At 44.5% G+C, this 24,944-nt stretch overlaps 1 protein-coding gene across 4 annotated transcripts in view; it reads left to right on the top strand.

The window, feature by feature from the left end:
- LOC115580093 (ephrin type-A receptor 6-like) overlaps positions 1-24,944 on the top strand; it is a 58,821-nt gene that overhangs the window by 3,328 nt on the left and 30,549 nt on the right. For all 4 annotated transcript variants that reach the window (XM_030413987.1, XM_030413989.1, XM_030413988.1 and 1 more), the window contains exons 2-6: positions 10,844-10,908; positions 20,501-20,629; positions 21,391-21,540; positions 21,822-21,983; positions 22,099-22,327. In XM_030413987.1, coding sequence (XP_030269847.1) covers positions 10,844-10,908; positions 20,501-20,629; positions 21,391-21,540; positions 21,822-21,983; positions 22,099-22,327 — 735 coding nt within the window. The remainder of the gene's footprint in view (positions 1-10,843; positions 10,909-20,500; positions 20,630-21,390; positions 21,541-21,821; positions 21,984-22,098; positions 22,328-24,944) is intronic.

Raw genomic sequence — 24,944 nt, 5'->3', positions numbered from 1 at the left:
GCCTGAGCCAGCACCACTCACTATTGTCTCAGTTCTACCCTGTTTTCAGCTTCCAGTTAGATTCACTTCTACTGTGAATATAGGCATTACATAGTCAGATGTGTGACATGGTGATATAGTGAGATGTTGTTTAATCACAGAATCTAAGGCGGGACTACTGATGAGGTGTTTCAGGAGCAGTGTTGGATTAAAGTAGACATTTTTGCTGATTTTATAATGAACACACACTGAAATTCATCCTTAAAGCGTAAAATTCTTACCAAGGTTCTGTGTGCCACAGACAGGAGCTCCATCAGACTAATTATAGAGGAGGCTCTGACACTATACTTTACCTCCAAAATCTGAGTGTACAGAAACATTGCCACAGCTATAGGGGCCTCAAAGCGTTCCAGTGAATGTCAGCCTCCGGCAGACTCTGTCTGCTGTAGTGATGCGTTTGAGTTGCCTATTTCTGCCTCCATGATGAGTTCACACATTCATGGATGAAAATATAACGGATCTCGGCCAATGCAGTCCCAAGGGGATTAGTCACGGACGCTTGTCTTATACTTGTATGAAACATGTGAATAGCATTATGATGCGCAGTTGTTGGCACCAAATGTATACAAGTATTTTCCCACTTTTCAAAAATATATTTGCAGTCACATGGGAATTGTGCGCAGTCGAGAACGGTTTAGAAACAGAGTAGGTAATGACGTTATGTCCCCTCAGTTGTACTCGTAAGTCAAACGGAGCGAATGGTCACCGTAATGTAATCGTTTCTTGACATCTTCCACTTTGCACATTTGCAGAGGTCCGTTTGATATATCTTCTTGAATGTTTAATGTTTACGACCCACGTTTTTAAAGGTGACAGACGCCCCTTTCACAAGCCAAATGTTGAAGTCTCCTTCACTACATTTTTCTGTGTGTATGTGTGTGTGTGTGTGTTCAGTTCTCCCCACAGGATGCCTGTCTGCCTGTGGTGGTGACAGGCTCGAAAGGGAGGGAGTGAACACAGGGAAACTTGAAAAAAAAGATGACAACGTGAGGAGTTTAAAATGTAGCAAGAACAGTCTAATATATTTTTCGCCGGGAGGAATTTATCTGAGCGAGTTTCCTAATGAATGTGAATCACTTGTATGAGACAATGAAGAGATGAAAACGAGAAAATGAGAGATGAGTTGAAGTCTTTATATAACTACACTCTTCTACGATGATAACCATGGCAGATTTACCACTCCAAACTCTCAGTAATGTCAGAAACAGCGGGTCTTTTTTATTAAAGACAAATCATCAGTTCCGCCGTCTGAATTGACAACATGTGGTCATTCTCAACTCGTCAAATTCAGTTTCCTTAAGCCTCAAACCATAATGCTGTGCTTGCTGTTCCTGTTGCACTTGAAGCCATTGTGAATTTAACATCTGGTTAGACTTTCAACATTTCTGCAGTCATGATACCAACAATACATTGTATACAACATCTACATGTGCTTTCAGAACATCTGAGAAGCTGTAAATATCAAATCTTTTCATGTTGTCTCTTGATAAATGGCAAACACATCATCAATAAATCCATTACTGGTAATTAATGTTAATAATAAACACTCATCTGAAAGTTTTCTGTCAATCAATTAGTTGACAAAATACTTTGAATTTCTGTGATACCAGTGTATTCTAAAAGGAAACGTCTGACATCTCTGTAACCAAATCTCATCCCAACACAACAGTAGAAAACAGCCAGTTACTGCAGGACGAGGATGCAGCATCATCTGCGCCACGATCTGTTGAATTAAGATGCTCCAGTCGACTTTTATTATCATCAGAGAAGATAGCGATTTTTTTTCAACTCCCGGCGGCTTTCTAAAAAAAAAAACCACATTTTGGAAACTGCAAAGAAAGAAGGAAAGAAAGAAAATAGAATGGCCCTCATAGAAATATGTCTCTGGTTGATCTCAGCTCAGGTATTTATGTAAGTGAGGATTCTAACTTCATTTCTAGCCTTTGAGTGTTCATGAGCATCTTACAGAGAAGTTATGTACTGTCTGAAACTGTTCAAGACTAGATTTTAGTCTGGTGTTAACCTTCAGAAAAAAACAGCTCCTCATCTCCTGAAAGCAACAGCTTAATAAAGGCTGTGGAAATGCTAAGACATGATATTAGACACCATGTACTTTAGGAGGCTTTTATTGTAATATCGCACATGTGGTGCCAGTGAACTAAATCTATGCCCTTGGTGGACACAAGTAAGTAAGTAAGTAATTAAGTAAATAACCACTCGACCACTTGATACCACTCTTGTGTTCTGTACGGCAAATCTGACACTTGAGCCAGAAGACTATTAGTGTAACTTGCGGAAAGAAACAGCTAGCCTGGTTCTGCCCAAAGTTTTTAAAAAAGCTGCCAAGCAGGAACTCTGAAAGGTAATCTGCTACTCTCTACTAAATACTCTGTTAAAAAGTAATGATAATCCTTTTCCTATTACTTGGTATCAAAAGTAACTAGTTGTGTTACTTTTTATTTTACCATATTACTTTTACATAGTTAACATCTTCTTTCGCGATATAACTTACATAGAAATGAGCGTCTTTACATCTTACCTCTGTACTTCATCCTTCATCCTTCACGGTAGAACCCGATCATGTCAGGTGGGGGGTTAAAGGGAAGACTCAGGAAAAGGGGAAGGTGGACCCAAATGCAGTTACGGACAAGAGGCAGGGCGTGGGGAACAAAAGGCGAGCTTTATTTAAAAGCTGAACACAAAAACAGAAGCAGGCAAAGTAGCAAATGAAAGCGAGGCAAAGTAGCAAATTAAAGCAAGACAAAGTACAAAGAAAAAGGCAAAGTTCAAATCAAAGATGCAAAATGCAAAACTCCAAAAACACATACCATGGGGGAACAAGGAACAGACAGAGGCACAGGAACTGGAGCATGGAGCATGGAGCATGGACAAAGATGGACGCTGACAAGAACAATGACCAGACAGGGAGTGAAGGGAAACACACAGACTAAGAACACAGACACTGATGACAAGACGAGGAACAGGTGAGGTGGACCAACAGGTGAGGTAACGAAGGGGAGGAGCACACGAGAACATGAAGGGAACAAAGCAATAGACAGAGGGAGCCAGAGGGAACATAGGAAAATACACAGGAGAACTTAAAGGACACATGAGGGCATGGAAAAACAAGACACAAGACAAGATACAAAGACATAAAACCAGAGTCATGACAGTACCCCCCCCCTCAAGGGGCAGCTTCCAGATGCCCCAAAACATAAGTGAGGCTGGGAGGGTGGAGGGGGTCTGGAGGAGGGCCAAGGCCCAAACAAACAGGAGGGTGGAGGTGAGGACTGGAACCCACTGGAGGCCGGGGACGTGGGCTGGGGCCCCCTAGAGGCCGGGGACGTGGGCTGGGGCCCCCTAGAGGCCGGGGACGTGGGCTGGGGCCCCCTAGAGGCCGGGGACGTGGGCTGGGGCCCCCTAGAGGCCGGGGACGTGGGCTGGGGCCCCCTAGAGGCCGGGGACGTGGACGTAGGCGTTCTGGAGGCCGGCGACGAAGACGAAGGCGTAGGCGTTCTGGAGGCCGGCGACGAAGACGAAGACGTAGGCGCTCTGGAGGCCGGCGACGAAGACGAAGGCGTGGGCTGGGACCCACTGGAGGCCGGCGACGAAGGCGAGGGCTGGGACCCACTGGAGGCCGGCGACGAAGGCGAAGGCGTGGGCTGGGACCCACTGGAGGCCGGCGACGAAGGCGAGGGCTGGGACCCACTGGAGGCCGGCGACGAAGGCGAAGGCGTGGGCTGGGACCCACTGGAGGCCGGCGACGAAGGCGAAGGCGTGGGCTGGGACCCACTGGAGGCCGGCGACGAAGGCGAAGGCGTGGGCTGGGACCCACTGGAGGCCGGCGACGAAGACGAAGGCGTGGGCTGGGACCCACTGGAGGCCGGCGACGAAGGCAAAGGCGTGGGCTGGGACCCACTGGAGGCCGGCGACGAAGGCAAAGGCGTGGGCTGGGACCCACTGGAGGCCGGCGACGAAGGCAAAGGCGTGGGCTGGGACCCACTGGAGGCCGGCGACGAAGGCAAAGGCGTGGGCTGGGACCCACTGGAGGCCGGCGACGAAGGCAAAGGCGCGGGCTGGGACCCACTGGAGGCCGGCGACGAAGGCGAAGGCGTGAGCTGGCACCCACTGGAGGCCGGCGGCGAAGACGTGAGCTGGCACCCACTGGAGGCCGGCGGCGAAGACGTGAGCTGGCAACCACTGGAGGCCGGCGGCGAAGACGTGAGCTGGCAACCACTGGAGGCCGGCGGCGAAGACGTGAGCTGGCACCCACTGGAGGCCGGCGGCGAAGACGTGGGCTGGCACCCACTGGAGGCCGGCGGCGAAGACGTGGGCTGGCACCCACTGGAGGCCGGCGGCGAAGACGTGGGCTGGCACCCACTGGAGGCCGGCGGCGAAGGCGAAGGCTGAAGCCCTCTTGAGGCCGGATCGCTGACTGGGAAACCCTCCTGGGCCTTGGCCGGACCACCAACAGAGGTTCGCAGGGAGCTGGTGGCCTGTGAGCCAATGAAGGGTCGCTGGCGGCAGACGACCTCGGCCCGGCCTCCGACCAAGGAGCTGGCACTGGACTTGGCAGGGGACTTGGTACTGGCCTCGGCCGGTCCTCCGACCGAGGAGCAGACACAGGACTTGGCGTGGGACTCGGCCGGTCCTCCGACCGAGGAGCAGGCGCTGGACTTGGCGTGGGACTCGGCCGGGCCTCCGACCGAGGACTTGGCGCTGGACTTGGAGCAGGAGCGGGACTCGGCCGGGCCTCCGACCGAGGACTTGGCGCTGGACTTGGAGCAGGAGCGGGCCTCGGCCGGTCCTCCGACCGAGGTGCTGGGACGGGCCTCGGCCGGTCCTCCGACCGAGGTGCTGGGACAGGACTTGGCATGGGCCTCGGAGCAGGGACAGGACTTGGCATGGGCCTCGGAGCAGGGACAGGACTTGGCATGGGCCTCGGAGCAGGGACAGGACTTGGCATGGGCCTCGGAGCAGGGACAGGACTTGGCATGGGCCTCGGCCGGTCCTCCGACCGAGGTGCAGGGACGGGCCTCAGGCCGGAGGCCACAGGCAGGAACAGGCGCCATCAGGTCCGCCGACTGAAGGCCACAGGCAGGAACAGGCGCCATCAGGTCCGCCGACTGAAGGCCACTGGCAGGAACAGGCGCCATCAGGGCCGCCGACTGAAGGCACTGGCAGGTGTCGACCGGGCTGCCGACTGAAGGCCACTGGCAGGTGGCGACCAGGCCGCCGACTGAAGGCCACTGGCAGGTGGCGACCGGGCCGCCGACTGAAGGCCACTGGCAGGTGGCGACCGGGGCCGCCGACTGAAGGCCACTGGCAGGTGGCGACCGGGCCGCCGACTGAAGGCCACTGGCAGGTGGCGACCGGGCCGCCGTCTGAAGGCCACTGGCAGGTGGCGACCGGGCCGCCGACTGAAGGCCACTGGCAGGTGGCGACCGGGCCGCCGACTGAAGGCCACTGGCAGGTGGCGACCGGGCCGCCGACTGAAGGCCACTGGCAGGTGTCGACCGGGCCGCCGACTGAAGGCCACTGGCCGGTGTCGACCGGGCCGCCGACTGAAGGCCACTGGCAGGTGTCGACCGGGCCGCCGACTGAAGGCCACTGGCCGGTGTCGACCGGGCCGCCGACTGAGGGCCACTGGCAGGTGTCGGCGAAGGACAGCAAAGGAGGGCGCCAGACCTCAAGGAGCCCGGACGCCACCGAGAGCGGCGCTTCCTAGGCGGGGAAACCTTGAAGGCCAGGCGGGTTCCCCAGAAAGGAGACGCCTCAGGACTTGAAGGCCCTGGGGTCGAGACTGAGGCCTGGGCTGGTAGCCTAGCTGTGGCTACGGCATTGGCTGGGGCTGGAGCTGAGGCATGGGTTTGGGCTGTGGCCTGAAAAAAAAGGTTGCTTGCAGCAATCTGCCGAGCCCTGCTGGTGGGATTGGTGACAAAGTCCTGGTACCAGCGGATTATCTCCAGGCCATTTACTGCTGGGTCCATTTTAGGTCTGGTCATTCTGTCAGGTGGGGGGTTAAAGGGAAGACTCAGGAAAAGGGGAAGGTGGACCCAAATGCAGTTACGGACAAGAGGCAGGGCGTGGGGAACAAAAGGCGAGCTTTATTTAAAAGCTGAACACAAAAACAGAAGCAGGCAAAGTAGCAAATGAAAGTGAGGCAAAGTAGCAAATTAAAGCAAGACAAAGTACAAAGAAAAAGGCAAAGTTCAAATCAAAGATGCAAAATGCGAAACTCCAAAAACACATACCGTGGGGGAACAAGGAACAGACAGAGGCACAGGAACTGGCGCATGGAGCATGGAGCATGGACAAAGACGGACGCTGACAAGAACAATGACCAGACAGGGAGTGAAGGGAAACACACAGACTAAGAACACAGACACTGATGACAAGACGAGGAACAGGTGAGGTGGACCAACAGGTGAGGTAACGAAGGGGAGGAGCACACGAGAACATGAAGGGAACAAAGCAATAGACAGAGGGAGCCAGAGGGAACATAGGAAAATACACAGAAGAACTTAAAGGACACATGAGGGCATGGAAAAACAAGACACAAGACAAGATACAAAGACATAAAACCAGAGTCATGACAGATCATCTCATCACTCGTACACATCATTCTGGCAACGCAGTCATACTGCGTCACTCAATATAGTAACTGTAATGTTATTACTAATTTTGAATTGTAATCTTTACCCTACTAATTACTGGCAAAACAACTTATTTTACTGAGTAATGAGTTACTGTTACAACACAGGTCTCTCACTGTGAACTTCTTGTTTTTAAACGATGTGTTTAATTATTCGCCGTCTTCAACAAACATATACAGTTTACTATTTTTAAATATTTTACGCGCAAGCATTGTCCCATATGTTCCCACACAGAGAAACCAAACGAGGACCCATCGAAGGAGAAACACACAAACACGCACACACACACACACACACACACACACACACACAGCAACATGTATGGAGTAGAGGAAGGATACAGCTATGCCTCTGTAGTACAGGAGAATGCCAGTATGACTTTGCTGATCCAAATCATTTTGTTCAGGTCAGCTCATAGAGTATTAGTCCCTGATGACGCAGTTGATCTTTTTTACCTGTATGTTGTGACATTAACAACAACTTTGTTTCTCTATGTAGCCCATAGTTAGCCCATATCCCAAATGAGATGCACAACTTGATTAATGAATTAGTGATTTAACAGTTCTGCAATGATAACAGTACTCCACATATTGTTTGGTCTCACATAAGTGTGTAAAGTAGACATGATGGACCATCGACCTGCAATAACATAACATGAGAAGGTTTGCTACTGAGCGAGCTAGTAACGGCTGGCTACCTCTACAGGACCTTGGTTTGGAGATATCTTCTAAACACAGAAAATCAAGACAGCAACTTGCATCAGTTTTAGCAGATATCAAAAATCAGCTATGGTAATTAAAGTGGAAGGGGGAGCCTCCACGCTCAAAAGCAGCTCATTCAGTCTGTCACGATAATGACTCATACGCTCAGTTCAGGTTGAGGATTCAGTTTTAAAGATGTATTTGTTCACGTACTGAACACCTCAACCTGCAATATCGTTGCAATAACATATCACAAAAGAATTAACAACAATTTGATGCCTTTTAGACCATTTGTGCCCACCGTCTTTTCGAAAATGTGATAATATCTCTGTGGTCAGGAAAACTTAGACTAGACAGTTGCAGATTATTACGATCCAGACATAAAAGCCAGACTGGAGTAATGTGATTTGGCCTCCTGATAAATATACTTGTCTGTGTGTGTGTGTGTGTGTGTGTGTGTGTGTGTGTGTGTGTGTGTGTGTGTGTGTGTGTCTGTGCGCTTTGAGTGAGAAAATCTGTGTATCAAATTCAGAATTGTGGTCTTAGGTCATTTGTTATTTCCTGGCTCCAAAGGTAGTTGCAGGAACTTAATCATTTCATGACTACATTACTTTGTATGTACGTATGTATGTGTGTGTGGGTGTGTGTGTGGGTGTGTGTGTGAGTGTGTGCATGTATGCGAGACAGACACACACAGTGAATGGAAAAAAGTTTTTAGCTGTCAAACATGGTATGGAACATTGCTCATGATTATGAAAGATTGCTTTTCTAATTCAGTCAAAAATCAATATCTCTCTGTCTCTCTCGGTCTGTCTCACAGCCTCCCTCTCTCTCCTCCCTCTCTCTATGTCCTCCTTTTAAACAGACACAAGGCCATCTTATTATAATTCAGCCCTTAATTACCAGCAGGGGATCAAGGCTAAATGAAGTCTCTGTATATACTGAAACGGTTCATTTAGTCTCACCAAAGTGTATCTTCGCTGGTTATCTAACTTGTTCTTAAAACAGTGGCAACCCCATTAAATTAGTCCAGATTTGGCAAAGTCTGCCGTGCACTGGAGTGACAGGTCGTCTGAAGATGTGACTCTTTGGTCTGTAATGTCGACCACTGAAGTGGGACGCACTTTATTGATAGAGATTGTAATTAACTGGCTGTGTGGAGACAAAGGAAATTGCACATTCATCATATCAAATTGGCTCAGGGGGCTTAGCAAGGGCCAGATAATGACTCTTTTCATGCCAGAGCCGTGACCAGAGTGCAGACAGCTTGAGATTGTTACACTTGTATGTACACAATGTGCTCATGGACGCACATTAAGAGAGTCGTTTTTTAACATGTTCGTGCAACAAAAACAACAACTTGGTCGATGAGTAGTAGCGAATCCAGACATAACAAGGGGAAAAGATTAAAAAGAAAATTATAGTCTTTTTCGGTTTAATGAGGTGTATGCCCCAAGTCTGACAAGGCAGGCCATTGTTGGACTTGTCCAAAATCCAAATATGGTTGAAGTTGAGTGTCCCTCATTATGTAATCATCTACACATTACTGAACAATGTGTAGAATCCTTTTTTCAAGAAAAAAAGAAAATGACATTTCATGTTACGGCTAAATGACTTCGTTCAGAGGAAGAAGCTGTTCAAAGATCTGGGAGCAGCTGGAGAAACAATTATGTGCTTTGCACTATGTACTCTTACTCAACCTGGAGAACTGGACTGAAATGAAGAGACTGATGCAATATATGTACACTTCTGGACAATAAAAAAAAAAAAAGATAGGCTGCTAGCCTGCAGTATGACAGCAGCTAGTCTGACAACCACCCATCGTGTCAACTTCAGGTGTACATTTCTCCGTCACCAATTTAGCCCTCAGAAACACTCTCCACCTCTGCCCGAGGTTACACATCGCCTAGGTGACAAGGAGAGTGTTTGCTGGCGCTCCATACCCGTGGATGATGTGGAGACGGATTCGCCAATGAGCAAATGCAATTTACTTGCAAGCTATGTCGCATGCTTATCGGTTCACTGACCCTTATGAGATTTATTTCTTAGGTATTGAATGACAAGGCATTTTGTGATACTGGATAGGAAGTAGTTTGATTCAACTGTTGGTATAAGTATGCCATCGGGTGCCTATTTTAAGGCGGCATTGTTCTTCACATGTAGATCACCAGCGAACAACAACTGCTTCAGCTGCTTCTGAGCTAGCAACGTATACCCTGAACACGTTGGGCACCACCCCAGTGATCAATATTGGTTTAAATAAAAACAAACAAGCCACAACATTTTTCGAGACTAGGATTAAAGCAATCTGATCAGTGCCATCCAACTATTGAAGTTCGTTACCCAGCCGCACATGCTGGCTTCGAAAAATGTTCATTGCAGTGACGACACTCCCAGTCTACTTAAGTGCACCACATGCGGATCCCACCACTCCAGCCTCCACATTGTTGGTATCACCTCACTACATATAGTTCTTCTTCCTGCGTTGACACTGATAATTGGAACTGAAACTACGTTGATGTGCAGAATCATCCTATCCTTGAGATTTTTGGCTGCTATCAAGTAACAAAATGATATCGAGGGGCTCAAGGTGGCTCTTTACATATATTCAAAAGGTTGTCACCATTCGTGCAGTTGGCATGCTGACAGCACTTGTCTCAGATCACTTTTAATGGAGTCGTGTTTTGTTTACTTTAATGTGCACTGTGTAGATTTGAGAATCATTGACTTGATTTTTTTTATGCTTAAACAAACTAAATAAACAAACTCTCTTAGTTTTCACGAGTGAATACACCGCATAATGAAACTGACCTTATAGGACAACACAATTTCATACCGTGTTACTTTGTTTATAAAGCCACATTTCTAGCTTCAAACGGTGTGCTGGGGAGCTTATTTTCCTTCATTTGTATTATTACCTCATTTATATTGTACGCAGTTAAATGTACAAGTTTGAATTTCTTTTCCTAAAAGTACACACCGTCCCTCTGAATACTGAAAGTCACCACAGTCCTTCCATTGTTCCCCTTTATTCATCTTTGGCTCATCTTTGATGTCATGTAGCGCAGAAAACTCCTGACCTCTGAGAAGGAGAGTACTAATCTTCCAGACTTCACCTAGACGGAGGGCGGATCTGTGTTAGTGTTGCTGTTGTCCTGGACTTTCCTAAGAGCTGTTATTTCATAGGTGGTTGAATCTGATAAGGGCTTTACAGCGCTACCAGCTCCTCATTGACAGCTTGATAACTATTGTCTGCTTTCTTCCTATTTTGTCATCTCCATTTCTCTTCTTTTTAAACTCACTGTCCAACCTCTCTCGCACACTCTCTCCCTTCCCCTGTCTGCTCTCTGCTGTCACTCTTTGTGCTTGTACTGTCATGCTTTCACTCTTCTAACTTTTCTCCTCCATTTTACATGACTTTCTCTTTCACCACCCTGCTCTCTCTAGTGGTTCTGTTGGACACCACGACGGTGCTAGGAGAACTGGACTGGAAGACATATCCTGTCAATGGGGTGAGTGACATAAGCATTTCCTGGAATACGAATATTCCCCGCAAAGTGTCTTGTCTATGTTGGATATGACCTCTCAAACAAGTGAACAAATTAAATAACATACAACAAAAATATACAAATATTTTATTCCAACCTATTTTTTCAAAAACGAAGCCACTGAGCCGGAGTAGTTGAGATTTGTCTTTCTTAAGGTCGACACAGACAAGAGACAAAACCTTCCTGACAGCATTCAGTGCTCATATGTCGACCGTCTACAAGGTTACATTTGGGATAAATGTGGCTGTAAGGTTAACAAACAGCATTTTGATGCCATACTTCGATGTATTGTTGTTGTATGTATACTGTTGATGTTTAGCATCTAGACTGGCGCCAACAATAGGAAGCCCCAAGCACAGCACAACAGGGAGTGAGGTGCAGTGATGATAACTCATCCCCCAGGGAAAAGTAGACTCAGATCCTATGGGTGGATGCAAGGGTGGAGGTAGGGCTTTTGAAATACAGTATGAACGGTAGCAGCAGTGTGAGCGAGCGACAACATAGCTTTCAGGTGCAAATGAATCATCTTTTCAACCTGTATTCAATTAAAAACAGACAAAAAAAAAAGATATTTTATGTTCACATTGATAAATGTTATTGCTTTACGTAAATATGCACTCATTCTGAAGTTGATTTGTTCTGTTTTTATTTACATTTTACACAACATCTCTACTTTTTGTGGAATAGGGGTTGTAGCTGGCAGGCTTTCCTTCATTTAGTGAAAAACTGTATAAACGATGGGTATAAGTAACCACAACTTTAAACACAGCTTTTTATACATTTACAAAAAGTTGAGGACCAAAACGCAGACATAACAAGGGGCGAGAAACAAAGGGTGAGCTTTAAGCCAAATTTTTTACAGAAAAAAAGGAAGGTAAAGGAAAGTCCAAGAAAAGACTAAAGAGAAATACAAAACTGAAGACAAACCCAAAGCCACGGAGAAGAAAGTACAAACACAAAGGAGACGTGAGGACAGAGGGAACAGGCACAGGAACGCAGGAGAATCAGACCATCCAACAATATTCAACTGGTGGAACACAGGTGTTCACACATGACACACAAGGATACGGTGCTGTCTTGGCCGGGACTCCCTTGAGATTCTACGTCTCAGTGGAAATATTCCTGGTAAAATAAAGGTTAAATTGAGTCATTTAGGTCTGAAGAACATCAAAATGTTGGTAGGACCAATTTAAGCGATCTAACAGGCTGATGTTATACCTTAAACTCATACAGTTTAATACAGACTTTGAGCTGCCATTTCTGGGAGCGGCTATTCAAAGTCACACTGGAATTTTGGAACCCAAATACATCATTATCTCAGGTTTTGAGAAACCAGAACGTGTGAGATGAAAAGAAGCAGGGACACTGAGGCATGTAAACGGTGAACACCTGATCAAACTTCAGGTGGGAACCTATTGGTACAATTTGAAACTGGGAAAACAAATATGTTGATGTACGCTATCATTAAAAAATATAAATTAAAATGCATGTTTCCAACCAATTGTCCATTATTATTCAGATTTGATAAGAAAAGATTAGATTCTTTTAAAAAAGGAATGCTGATTTATGCGGCAGAACTAATTGTTTTGTTCCTCTCTGTCCCAATAATCATTTCATCTCAGATGTATCTGACCCGACTGTGTCTACAGCAGATAAACTAGCTCTGTCTCAACCAGCTACGACAGTAAAATGCTGCTTACACATCATTGCATCAGTATTATAAAACAAAAAAAAGATGTCATAATATATCAGCCACAGGGATTATTTTGATGCAGAGGGAGTTTTGATGATAATTTCATCATTTATTTTCAAATGAACGACAAAGTATGTTAACGCTGTCGTAATTTCACCTTAAGTATCTGAGTTGAAGTGAGTTTACGCTGAGCTCCCGAGGTAACAGGCCCGGGAAATGTTGAGGAGTTGTTTACACGCCTTCAGCAGCGAACAACAGACAGCGAGCTGAAAGCTGGATAATGTTATTATGAATAACCGGCTTACTCTATGTCCTAAATAAACATATCCTGAAAAATGAATGAATAAGGACATATATACTTACAACAGCATGTAAACACTCCAGTCCTACAGTTTTTGGGGATGACCCTTGTACACACTTATCTCAACTCTATTAACGAAGAACGCAGACTTAACTTCAAATACTATACAGCTAAGAATTCACAAGCAACACAGAGAGTCCAGTAAACAAAAGGTCCAGACTTAATCTGAAACAATAGTCTCCAATGGTGTTTTTTCATAGATCAAATGCGACAGTGTTTATGTGCGATGAATTCAGATGTGATCAAGCCTTTAACATATCTGGAGACTGAATTTATCTAATTGTAGAATATAGTTCAAATGGGGCAAAGCCTGAAGAGGTGCTGCTGTAAGATTACATTCTCACAAATGGGACTGAGCAACAATCATTTTTCCACGATGTTGCGTCTAATTTGGGACACGGGGCGGTAGCAGGACTGTTTGCGTTTTCAGGCTATTATTAAAAGTGTAATAAATCCTTTGGAGCAAAACCAATAAATAGAAAGAAAATACTGAGATATTTTCAGGGCCAAATACCAATATTGAAACAGCTTCTCCTCCCTCGCACACAGACGAAAACAGTTTTTTTCCCTTTTTGCTATGGGGAGCGACGTCGGCATTAATTGGTTGAACAAAAAACACATCGGCACCACCCAGATTCACATCGAATCAATAATTCATCACGACTACAGAGATTTAATGATATTTTCATAACGCCTCTCTCTCTTTCTTCCCTTTAGTCTGACAATGACAAATTGTCTTGTTTTAATCAAAACCTCACATCTCTTAGCCAGGTTGAGTGGCTCCACCATTGTTGTTAGCACGACAGTATCTATCTGTGCAGTGTAGGCAGATGTGTGTGAGAGTCTTTGTTAACAGCCTCATGTATTTTTCAGCGCGTGAAACATCGATAGTCATTTCACCTCAAGGGGGAGCTCCACATTATTTTTTTTCCCCCTGCTGTACCCTTAATCACACACATCCATCTTCGTCTGTCATTTACTGCAGGTGATTTCTCCAGCGTTGGGCCGACACATATCAGTGCTATCTTTTTGCATGCAGAGCTTGTGTGAATGATTTTAAAAAAGAATAATGCTGCAAAAACACGTTTGTCTTCATTTAAATCACAACATACACAACAAATGGCAATAACCTCAGTTGTTAAAAAATAAACTGTGCAGGTGCACAGGTCCATCAATGCAATGCAATCATTAACATTTTTAGTTGCACTTTACAGATTTTTGGCTGCATGTGCGACCAAAAATTGTTGCCCTTTGAGCCCTGCACCTTATGTGCAACCAAAAAAAACAGCTGACTATTGCACCTCCAAAAACAACATATGTCACAATTCCCAAGATGAATTGATTGTTGGAGCGTATGGTAACACTATGGTTAGGTTTAGGCATGTAAACTTCTTAGTTAGGTGGAGGAGAACATTGTGGTTTTGGTGAACATAACTAAGTTACTCAATTGAAATCATTTCTAAATGTACCTATGTTACATTATGTTTATTTTGGGTTTCACACTGGACACAAACAGCAGTCTCTAGCTCTTGTTTTACCCAACCATCACTCCTTTACTAATGTAATAATAACTGTGGCCACAGCAGGTCAAGGAACGCCAGTGTGTGTCATAAAAGGCAGGTGTTTGTCTGTAGTGTATAATGCAGTTGTGAATGAAGAATGAACACTGAGCCCCCTGGAGGCAACATATTTTACAATTTGACTTGGGTAGTCACAGCAGTGTGTTCCTCTGCAGTGTGTAACTATATTATATTTTATCAAATGGATTTAATTTATGAAAATGACCAAAGTGACTGGAAACCTTTACTTTATGTTCATGCATTTTCATTAATACAGTTTCATATGGCCCTGGAAGTCAAGTCAAGTTCTAGTGCTGGTGTCCTGCAGGAAGACACGAGGTAGTTAAAAGTTATTGAACCTATCCTTCCTGAACAGAATGTTTCAGGTGTTAAAAGGAATTTTCTTGAACGGCTGATTATGGCTGCTATCAATCGTAAGGCTACAGGATTAATGTGGCTCTTCTGACCATGAAGCTGGCAGAGGTTCTCATCTTTACATGCTTGGTCTGCAGCTTTTGTGATCAGAGTTTACATGGATGACGCAAAATCACTTCCATCTACAGTGAGGAAAATGTATTTAGTCTTGTATTCACCCCCAGCATCACCCATTTTCTGTGTTACTGAGACATTGAGGAAGTAATTGCCCAGCTCTACTAATAGGTCTAAAAGCAACAAATTATCGATGAAAACTGCACCTTTTTTAAGGCACACACACACACACACACACACACACACACACACACACACACATATATATATATATATATATATATATATATATGTATATATATATATATATATATATATATATATATATATATATATATATATAGGCCTATATATGAACAGCTTTCATAACAACTCGACACTGACTATGTTGCTGTCAAAGATTCTTGGCAGGAGCGCAGTGCAGACCTGAAGCTGGCGGGGGAGTAAAAAAACAGTAAATTGTCATAAGAAGTACATTTAGATACTGAACATGAGTTTTAAATGGATGAGCGTCTCTGCACAAGAGTAGGGCTTGGGAAGTGCAACTAAGGCCCAATTCCAACACAGCCCTTACCACTACCACTGTGCCTTACCACTCTGTTTTGTGCATTCAAGTCCAGGGATAAGGCAACCTGATTCTTGTTTGGAGAGGGGCAGGATTAAGTATTAGGGCTACATGGCCCTCCAATTTAAGTTTTTTTCAAGGCACACTTGAAACAAACTGAAGGTTACAAGACTCAGTGCCTCTCTTTATTACAAGGATAAAAATTAAATCATAATTACTGAGTTGGCCATGAGAGTCCTACATTCTGATGTATTTTAATGTTACATTACCTCCTTTTTGATTGCATATGATGACCCAAATTTACCCAAGGTCCAACAGTAGAGTTGCAGCACTTGGTATCTTGGTAGCACTTATTATCAGGCCACACTGTCGGGGTAGGAGCATGGGCTAATATAAGCCGCAAAGCAAAGTTAATGTTGGTGGCCAGTAGCTAAAAATTGTGATAAAAACAACGTAATTCAGAGTTTCCCGTCCCAGGAATGAAAGAAAAATCTTGCTGAATAAATTAGTAAAAAAGAAACATCCAAATGTCTCTGAACAACACAAGTGCGCAGTATGTTTGCCCAGTTACCCCAGATAATCATTTTCCACTCTCAAGGACGTTACACGGCAGAAATAACACAGTACCAATCCACTCTGCCCCACTCCAGTATATTAATATGGCTGCCGTGAGGACTAAACTCAGCAGCTGTTCTGAGTCTGTCTACTTCAAGTGAGAAGAGGGACTGAGACTCTTGAAGTAAATGGTCATCTACTTGGCAATGAAGATGAAGTCTTCCAGGATCCACCCACTCTCTCCTCCAAATCGCCATCTGTATGCAGACGCCGAAGTCATGTAGTCATTAATCGTTGCAAACTTTGTTAAAAGTCATCTGTACCCGGAGAAAGTGCACCTGAACAAGCAAAAGTCAATAGGAGAGCTCGTCGGGGCAGGTCTAATCGTGGTCTGAGTGTCATTGTGTTGAAATGAAGTGTGTTAATTGCTTTTTGGATTAGGTGAGGAAATATTTCACAAACTCTCGGGTCAAGATGCCAAACTAGGAAGTTAAGCCCAGGATAGTTTTTGCATCATCCATAGTTGTCGAGATCTAGAGTATATCATCACAGGGCGGCCTCAAAACAAAGTCAACAGTGAGCCTTTTTTCCACAGGCCAGTTTCAGAAAACCTTAAATGCACTTTCATGTTACAGCATTAGTGTCAATGCATTAAGTTGCTCTTCACCTTTGTACTAAAGTAAACCTGGTCTGTGTCTGCTGCAGTCTGCGCAGCTCGGGGCTAATAGGCAAAGCGATTAGTAGGTGCATATCTGATTGCCTCAGAGAGTGTGGGCTGCAGCTCATCCTTCAAACTCGGGGTTTGCATTTGTTTTCTCTGCTCTGAACCATGCCACATCCCAAGGGGGCATTTTAGAACACTGAGGCACAGAGAGTGACAAATTACCATTTTCTCTTGTTTGTATGCATAATGGAACTTCAATTACTTAATGCTGATCTTATGCAAACCAGAAAGCCTTGCACCCTTTAAAGACACCCGAGTTTCTGTTTCTGGTCTGGAAAGAGGGCAGTGAAATGACAGAATTTAGAGTCTGTATGTTAGAGAAAGTCCTCTCCTCTCAAGAGCGAGAGTTTTCTATAAAATCGTACAGTTCCTTTCTATGACTTCTAAAGTATTTTCACTTTTATAGCAAAAAGAAAATATGACAAATGGCAAGAGATGAAACACTGCAGAGGCCTTGCAGTCGTACAACACCAGTTGGGTTTCTCACTTTGGTGAACTCAGCAATGAATGTCTTAGATAGGCTTTTTAGGCATGCTGTTGGCAAAGCTGCAGTCCGTCGACCACTTTGTTTGGTTGAGTCTGATGTATCACGACAACTACTGGATGGATTACCACGCCATTGAAGCTCCTTTAATCCATATGACTTTAGCAAAACCTCTAACCTCTAACACCACAAGCAGGTAGTAGCACACATATTGTTCATCTTGCAGACGTCAGCCATAGTTACTTTGGAAAGATGTAGTATGGGGGAGTGTCTTCCCAATTACACTCCCCATCCTACAGGTATACACACACACACACACACACACACTAGTTAATCGTGCATATGCAATATTTATCACCATGATTTGTCTTTTCTTTAGCCCACAAGCTGGAGGTGAACCTTAAACCAAGACGTTTTTCTCCATTTAAAAATTCTCCTCATTCGTCGTGGATATTTCCCATAGCAATGATATGTGCTTGATTACATACTACCTCAGAGTCCACTTAACATCATAAAGGTGCAGGCATGGTATTATTGGCTGGCTGGAGTTCCAAATGAAAGAGGATGTGATTATGATTGATTAATCATTTAGCCCTTGGGTGTCACATAGAGCTAATTTAGATAGAGTAATTAATATAAGAGTAATTGCTTTTGCTCGCACTCCAGTCAAGGTTAAAGTGTTGTTTAATCATTTATATTAGAGAACACTCTACCTCAGTTGTCTTGGCTCACCTCGCTCTGTCCGTCATCTAACTTTATTGGATCTCTGAGTGTGACACATTCAAGGTATTCATCACTAAGCACTGTGCAGCCGTGCTGTGTGCAGATGTATTTGTGGCCTATAAAAGTACAGTCATTAGAGCAAAATGCCAAATTTCCTACAATTTAAACACCCCGTGAATTTCCCACCCCATACCCCAAGTACATAATTACATAATGTAGTTATTAACCGGGTGAGAAGTGAATGCAATAAGAAGTCCTGCATGCTCCAGTCTGCGGACCTGGAAATCATCATCTGTAACAATGGAGGTAGCATTGTTAAATACATTTAATCCATGGTCTAACACACCATGACACTGAGTAAGACCCCCCCTCGAGAGATCAAGTTTTCTGACCGCTAGCCTATGTAGTTTTAGCAACCTCAGAAAAGACGATAACAATACACTGCAGTCTATGCCTCCGTCAAGAAACCGCCATCAAAAAGCCACTCATAGCCACAAATAATGCTCAGAACTGCACCAAACTATTGTAATCAAACGAGAGACAGGAAAACCCAAAACCCAAACATTCCAATGGGGGAGACACTGGAGAACATCATGGAGGGATGAACAGAGGCTGACAGATGCAGAACGAAGAGACAAAGCCTTTAGGCAGAACAAACACTAAATACACAGACACGTTAACGAGGGGATCAGGAACAGGTGGGGTGATGAACGGAAGGGAAGTAACACACAGAAGAAACTGAAAAGCAAGAAGTGACTGACACAAGAGGGCATAATATCAAATTAAATCAGAACACAACAACAAGATGACACTAAATCATGACAGTAGTTTTCCGGTAGCCCTCAGCATCCCATAAATCCGTTGTCCACACTACAGGGAGAGTTCGAGGGAACCTTTTTAACTTGTTATGTTGCGAAATGTCACCTCCCAGAGGAAATGAAAATTGGAAAAGAGATCTCAGTGGTGTCATTCATTTCTCCTAGACAACTATGAGATCTATGTGAGACCGAAGTGAGGCTGTGGCTGATTTCTCCTGTTTCTCAATTGTTTCTCCTGAGAAACAGGTGCAGAAAATCTCAACTTGGGCTCCCTGTAAGTTTCAAAGGAGATCTCATCAAGTTCTCAATGAAGTTTCAGAATGTCTTCTCAGTGCTGGAAAGGAGCAAGGTTTGAGCGGTAAAGTCTCAAGTCTCACCTATTGCTCCTAAGGAATTTTAGGAGAAACAAATGAGAAATGTTTAAGACCAAAAAAGACTACAACGAGACTGAAATGAGTACTCTCATTGAGCACCTTTACGGCTCCATTGCCGTAAAGGAGCAAGCTTTGAGCAGTAAAATCTTCCTCTGGGCTAGCTCTTCTGTATATCTGGTACTTGCTCTCAGTATGTTTCCTTCGTAATAGTTCTTGTTGACAAAAACATTAGATGGTATAGAACAAGGAAACAGAGACTGATGATAAAGAGGCATAAAGTATGCTGTTTGTTCCTGTTTGCAGCCAGGATAAATTCAGATTCTCTCCGTAACTTTGTGATACATTTTGCCATGGGAATTGTGGACTTGTTGATGAGGGTTTGGTCTCTGTGAGGCTACAGAGGAGGAACAAGCTCCCACCTTTGTGGGCGGCTTTACTCCTCATGTCTCTGTAATAGAGGTCCTCTCTGTGTCACAGGACACTAGAAAGATCTGGGAGAGAGTGTGTCTGCGAAATGTGAATTATTATAGATGCTTATAGCATCTCAACCTCCACAATTTTGTCTCCATTTTGATGTAATAGCTTAGCATAATGGTTTACATGCTGTCATTTCCTCCAGTCTGTCCTTTTCAGGGCAGAATCACGTAACCCTGTCTCTTGCTCTTGACTTATAATTACATGTCCAGCTGTGTAACTGACACTATCTCTGCTGCCCATTTATTGCCACAGGAGTCGTGAGAAAGAAGATCTGTCAATAAAAATTAGGGCTTTTGAAGCTCTGATCATCACACCGTTAAAGCGGAGCAGGCAAATGAGGGAGTCTGGCTGATGCAACAGCTTGAAAACATCAGTGAAACTCACGGTGTCTCTCAGACGTCATGTTTCTATAGAAATGAAGTCTTGCTACATGCAATAGAGGTTGAACATTTAACAGAACAGCTCTAAAACCAGATCATGGCTGCATGTATTGGAATCCCACACACATAATCTCCATATCGTACCGTTATGATTAATCTGCAGCCTAGCACATACTAATATAAACCATGACTGATCCTTTCCAAAAATAAATTGTGGATTAAAACTACAGATGCTCGCTATAGAAAAGTATATAATGATATTGTTTGTCAGATATCTTTTGTTTTTGATGCTTTCACATTGTAGGCTTTTGCTATTCACACATCTGCCTATATTTGCTTCCTATATTTTCACAGTGGGACGCCATCACAGAGATGGATGAGCAGAACAGGCCTATCCACACCTTCCAGGTTTGCCACGTCATGGAGCCAAACCAGAACAACTGGCTACGGTCTGGATGGATCCAGCGGCAGGCTGCACAGAGGGTCTGGACCACATCACACTTCTTCATGTTTCACTTCTCAGTGTTTTTACCTATCATGATTACTTATTAATTCATCATTGCTATGCTTGTACTTAATTGATATTCATATGACATCCCAAGATAAAGCGTTATTTTGACATTTATACCTCTATTAGAAATGTTAGGTCCGTGGTCTTCAGTAGGAGGTCCGTGACCCCCTGGGGGCCCTCGGAGTTACTGCAGGGGTGCCGCCAAATTGTTTGAAAATATTTTAAATGTGTCTGAAAATACACATGAGCATAAATTCCAACATATGATTAGTAAAGCTCAGTTTGTCAAAAGAATTTAATTTACAAGACATTGACGATAGTCTCCTTGTGCAATCATGTGACCAAGCTAACTAAACCATATGCTAAATCACTGTGCGGCACCTGTCAATAACTAGTCGGCTAACCTCGCATTATTGAAACATAATGGCCTTTTATCTTTTTTATTATTATCAAAAGTGTGTGGACGATTCTTTTGAGCTGCAATGGAACGTTTTGTAACTTACTGAGCAAGCAACTCTGACAAGGAGCCACCGGAGAAACTGCAGAGTGGGCTAACGTTTACCCTGCAGATAACTGCTGCTGACTTCCCTTCACACATTATGCAAGCCCAGTTTAATAAGCAACAGAATATTGTACAATATGTGTAGAAGTTTCTGATTTGTACGGCCTGAAAAAATGTCTCATTTCTAATGAGCTTGTGATCATTATATCTATTTTCTATTTTTTAACACAGGTATACGTGGAGCTGCGTTTCACACTGAGAGACTGCAACTCCATCCCTTGGGTGTCTGGCACCTGTAAGGAAACCTTCAACCTTTTTTACCTGCAGACAGATGATCCGCTCCCTGCAGCCACACGGTTTCGGCCTACTGACTACGCCAAGGTTGGTTATCAGCAGGGTTGCCACGATATGAGATTTTCACAGAATGATAACTCCCGGTAAATCAGCAAATACCACAGTATCACGTTCTAAAACAATTAGTATTACTACTGTTATTATCAGTTACAGTGACCTTAAAAGGAATGATAAAAAAATGGGTCGTTTTACAGAATGTTATGTCCTATGTTTAATTGTTTTATCAGTGTTGGAGTTCTCTGTTGTGCTGCTGCTATTCTTCAGTAGCAGTGACCTGTGCAAATAAAGTGTTATCTGTTGGCTTTAAGGTGGACACCATCGCAGCAGACGAGAGCTTCACACAGACAGATCTCGGCGATCGCGTTCTTCGCCTCAATACCGAGGTCAGGGAGGTGGGCCCGGTGACACTTAAGGGCTTCTACCTGGCCTTTCAGGATGTGGGAGCTTGCATCGCCCTTGTGTCCGTCAAGGTCAGTGACCAGCAGGGTGGGACTTATGTCTGCATGAACAACAGCCATGATCTTGTCAGTTATATTCCTTTCTCAAGACTGGCAGAACCTTTAACTTCCCGTTCTTTCACATAAGGTGTTCTACAAACGCTGCCCAGCGACAATAAGGAACCTGGCGGCTTTTCCTGACACAGTGCCGCATATGGACTCGTCCTCTCTGGTGGAAGTGAGGGGTGTGTGTGTGGAGAACGCGGAGGAGAGGGACACACCCAAATTGTACTGCGGTGCGGATGGAGACTGGTTGGTGCCACTGGGCGGCTGTTTCTGTAGCATTGGCCACGAGGAGATGGATGGCTACTGCCGGGGTGAGATGCTGTTTTGGATTTGGATTTGTGTTGATGTGTTTGTACTTTTTTTTAGAGCAGTAGAGCAGAGAAGAAGATAAATAGAAAGAGAAACAGAGACAAGAGAGGAGAAGGCGTTGCATCACATTAACAGATCTCTTGGGCCTCCCCAGTCATCTGCAGGAGTTACAGAACTGTTATTCCCTCCTCTCGTTCTAAGATCCCACATCCTTGTCTGATCCTCTCCATCCACATCTCTCTTCATCTCCTCACAGCTCCACCTCCCTTCATCATCGTCTCTCCTCACTTGTCCTCTTTGTTTACGCTTCACTTACACCCCCATTCTTTCTCCTCTGTGTCTCTTTATTTGCTGTCTTGCCATTCCTCCCATTTTAGTCTCCCGCTTGCGGTCTCTCCTCGCCATACTTTTCTGCCATGCTAAACAGTGTGTTTATGAGTTTAAGCAAGACTTAATTTTGAGGGCCGTTATTGTCGATGATATTACAAAATCATGGCGGTACAATGACTGGACCTTGAACTGTCACAAACAGTGCATCACATTTATTCTATTCTGTTCATCTTTCCATGAACGTGTGTGTGGTGTGCCTGTGGAGCAGAGCTGTGTGTGCGACTTGCCTGGCCAGTGACGAGTGATTTCCAAAAAAACCCTTTTGCCGGTGACATGTTGCTAGCGAGGCGTCTCAGTGTGATCGTCCACCAAGTTGAACTCCTCCTGCCATTCTGGTTTGAATCTCTTCCATCTTCCATTTCATGCAGAGCAGGGGCTTGATGCGTCTCTGTGGTCTTGCTGGTCTTGGTTGCAGCTCTTGACTGCCTGATTTTTTTGTCTTATAAAACTGGTCCAGGGACGTCTGCTTCACCTTCAGCATTTCTGAAGTCATTTTTAACCGCTGTTGAGCCAAAGCGTGGGGCTTGTTACTGGAGTATGCGGCTTTTGGATTCTAGCCGTGCTTAGGCCCACTGTCTGTGTATTTTTTTTCAGGCAGAAGTCGTGGGCAGATCGCTGGGGACTGCTTGGATGAAGCCCCTGCAGAGTGAGAGAAAAAGATTCTGCTCATGACTAAACTCTCAGTGAATCTCTCAATGTCATAATAGCTGAGGCAAAACAAAACTTTTGCATAAGAGTTTATATATACATTGGTTTTGGCAACATAGGTCGTACAGTAATTAATAATTTTTTATTGCTATTAATTTATAGTAAGTCAATAATAATAATTAATTTGGCATGTGCCCACCTGGCCATTTGGCCATCGATATTTTCATCTGCCAGACAGACTACACATGATACCTGCAGAAAAGCATGCATGGTAGTGTTGGGCATATGACTATACCCACAGGGAACCATCGAGTCCCACTGTCGCTCTGATGGCAACCTCGAACTGTCTCACCCATCTGAGCAAACCGACTCCTGGCAACATAAATCCCCGTGCTGGGTTCAAAAGCATCTTTGTCTCAGCACCCCATGTCTGCATGTCAGCTGTGTTCAGCCTCACAAGCCGGCTAGTTACACTGAGGAAACTAAGCTAATAAAAACTGTGAACAACAACAGCGTCCCACTGAAAAGAAACACAACTGCCACAAGTTGAACCAAGGGTTTTGGGTTCGCCTAGCTGTGCAGGTTTGATAAGAAAGTAATAAATGGGACATGGAGACACAATGTTTATGGACTGATCAACAGAACACTTCTTTTCAAGTTTTCCCTCATGGCAAAATCAAAACAGCAAGTCCTGCCTAACGGCAACTCTGAGGGGACACACTACCTTCTTGTGCTCACTAGAGGGGCTCCTGGTTCGTTCTAATTATGTGGTTCAAACGGGAAAGTCATTTATTTTAAAATCAAGCCGTTATGGTTTTCCGCTGTTCATACATCTGCTGTTGTCTTGATAAATATCATACTGTGTTCCATAAACGCGAGCAAAGATAAATAACACAAAGGTTCTGTTAAACGCTTTCCCCACTGCAATTACTCGTATCAGCTGTACCTAAATGTGGCCTATTGTCAGTAAAAACAGATTAAGGAAAAGTTAAAGCAACTGTTGAGTTGTTCCAGATAGTCTTTGGCCTGGTTTCTCAATTAGACTGTGCAGGCAGACGCAGGGCTAGCTGGCTAATTGCCTTCATTTGTTAGTTTCACAGCTAATTTGGCCTGCACCTAGTCTTTGGTAAAACTCCCCGAACCCTCTCTTTCATTTATGGGGCTCAGACTTACTTTTGTAATTAAGGCAGGTGCTAAATTGAACCACACTGCACGATTACAATTACTTGCTACATTTTTCAGACTTACAGAAGTCTCAGCTGGTTGGGGTGAATCTCATGTAGTACCCCTGTGGTGATGTGGTTACTCAGGTTATTACAGAGAGAACTCCAGCAGTCATTAGCACAGCTGATATGTAGGACAGGCTGTAATATCTCCTTTATTTGCTCCTCGGGTGTAATTTTTTCTTTTTATCTTTGTCTCTTTTATCTGCTTTTTTTTCAATTTATCCTTTCTCTCTCTCGCTCTCTCGATCATCTCAAAGTAGTAGTTAAATAACACAGAGGCCTGTCAGGAGAGATTACTGATGAGGCGGCAGCTTAGCAGCAGCATTCTCATGGCGTCCCTCGTATATGTCCACAT

This window comes from Sparus aurata, chromosome 4, assembly GCF_900880675.1.
Source record: "Sparus aurata chromosome 4, fSpaAur1.1, whole genome shotgun sequence".
Classification (NCBI taxonomy): domain Eukaryota; kingdom Metazoa; phylum Chordata; class Actinopteri; order Spariformes; family Sparidae; genus Sparus; species Sparus aurata.
This window is presented reverse-complemented; position numbering and strand designations above follow the sequence as displayed.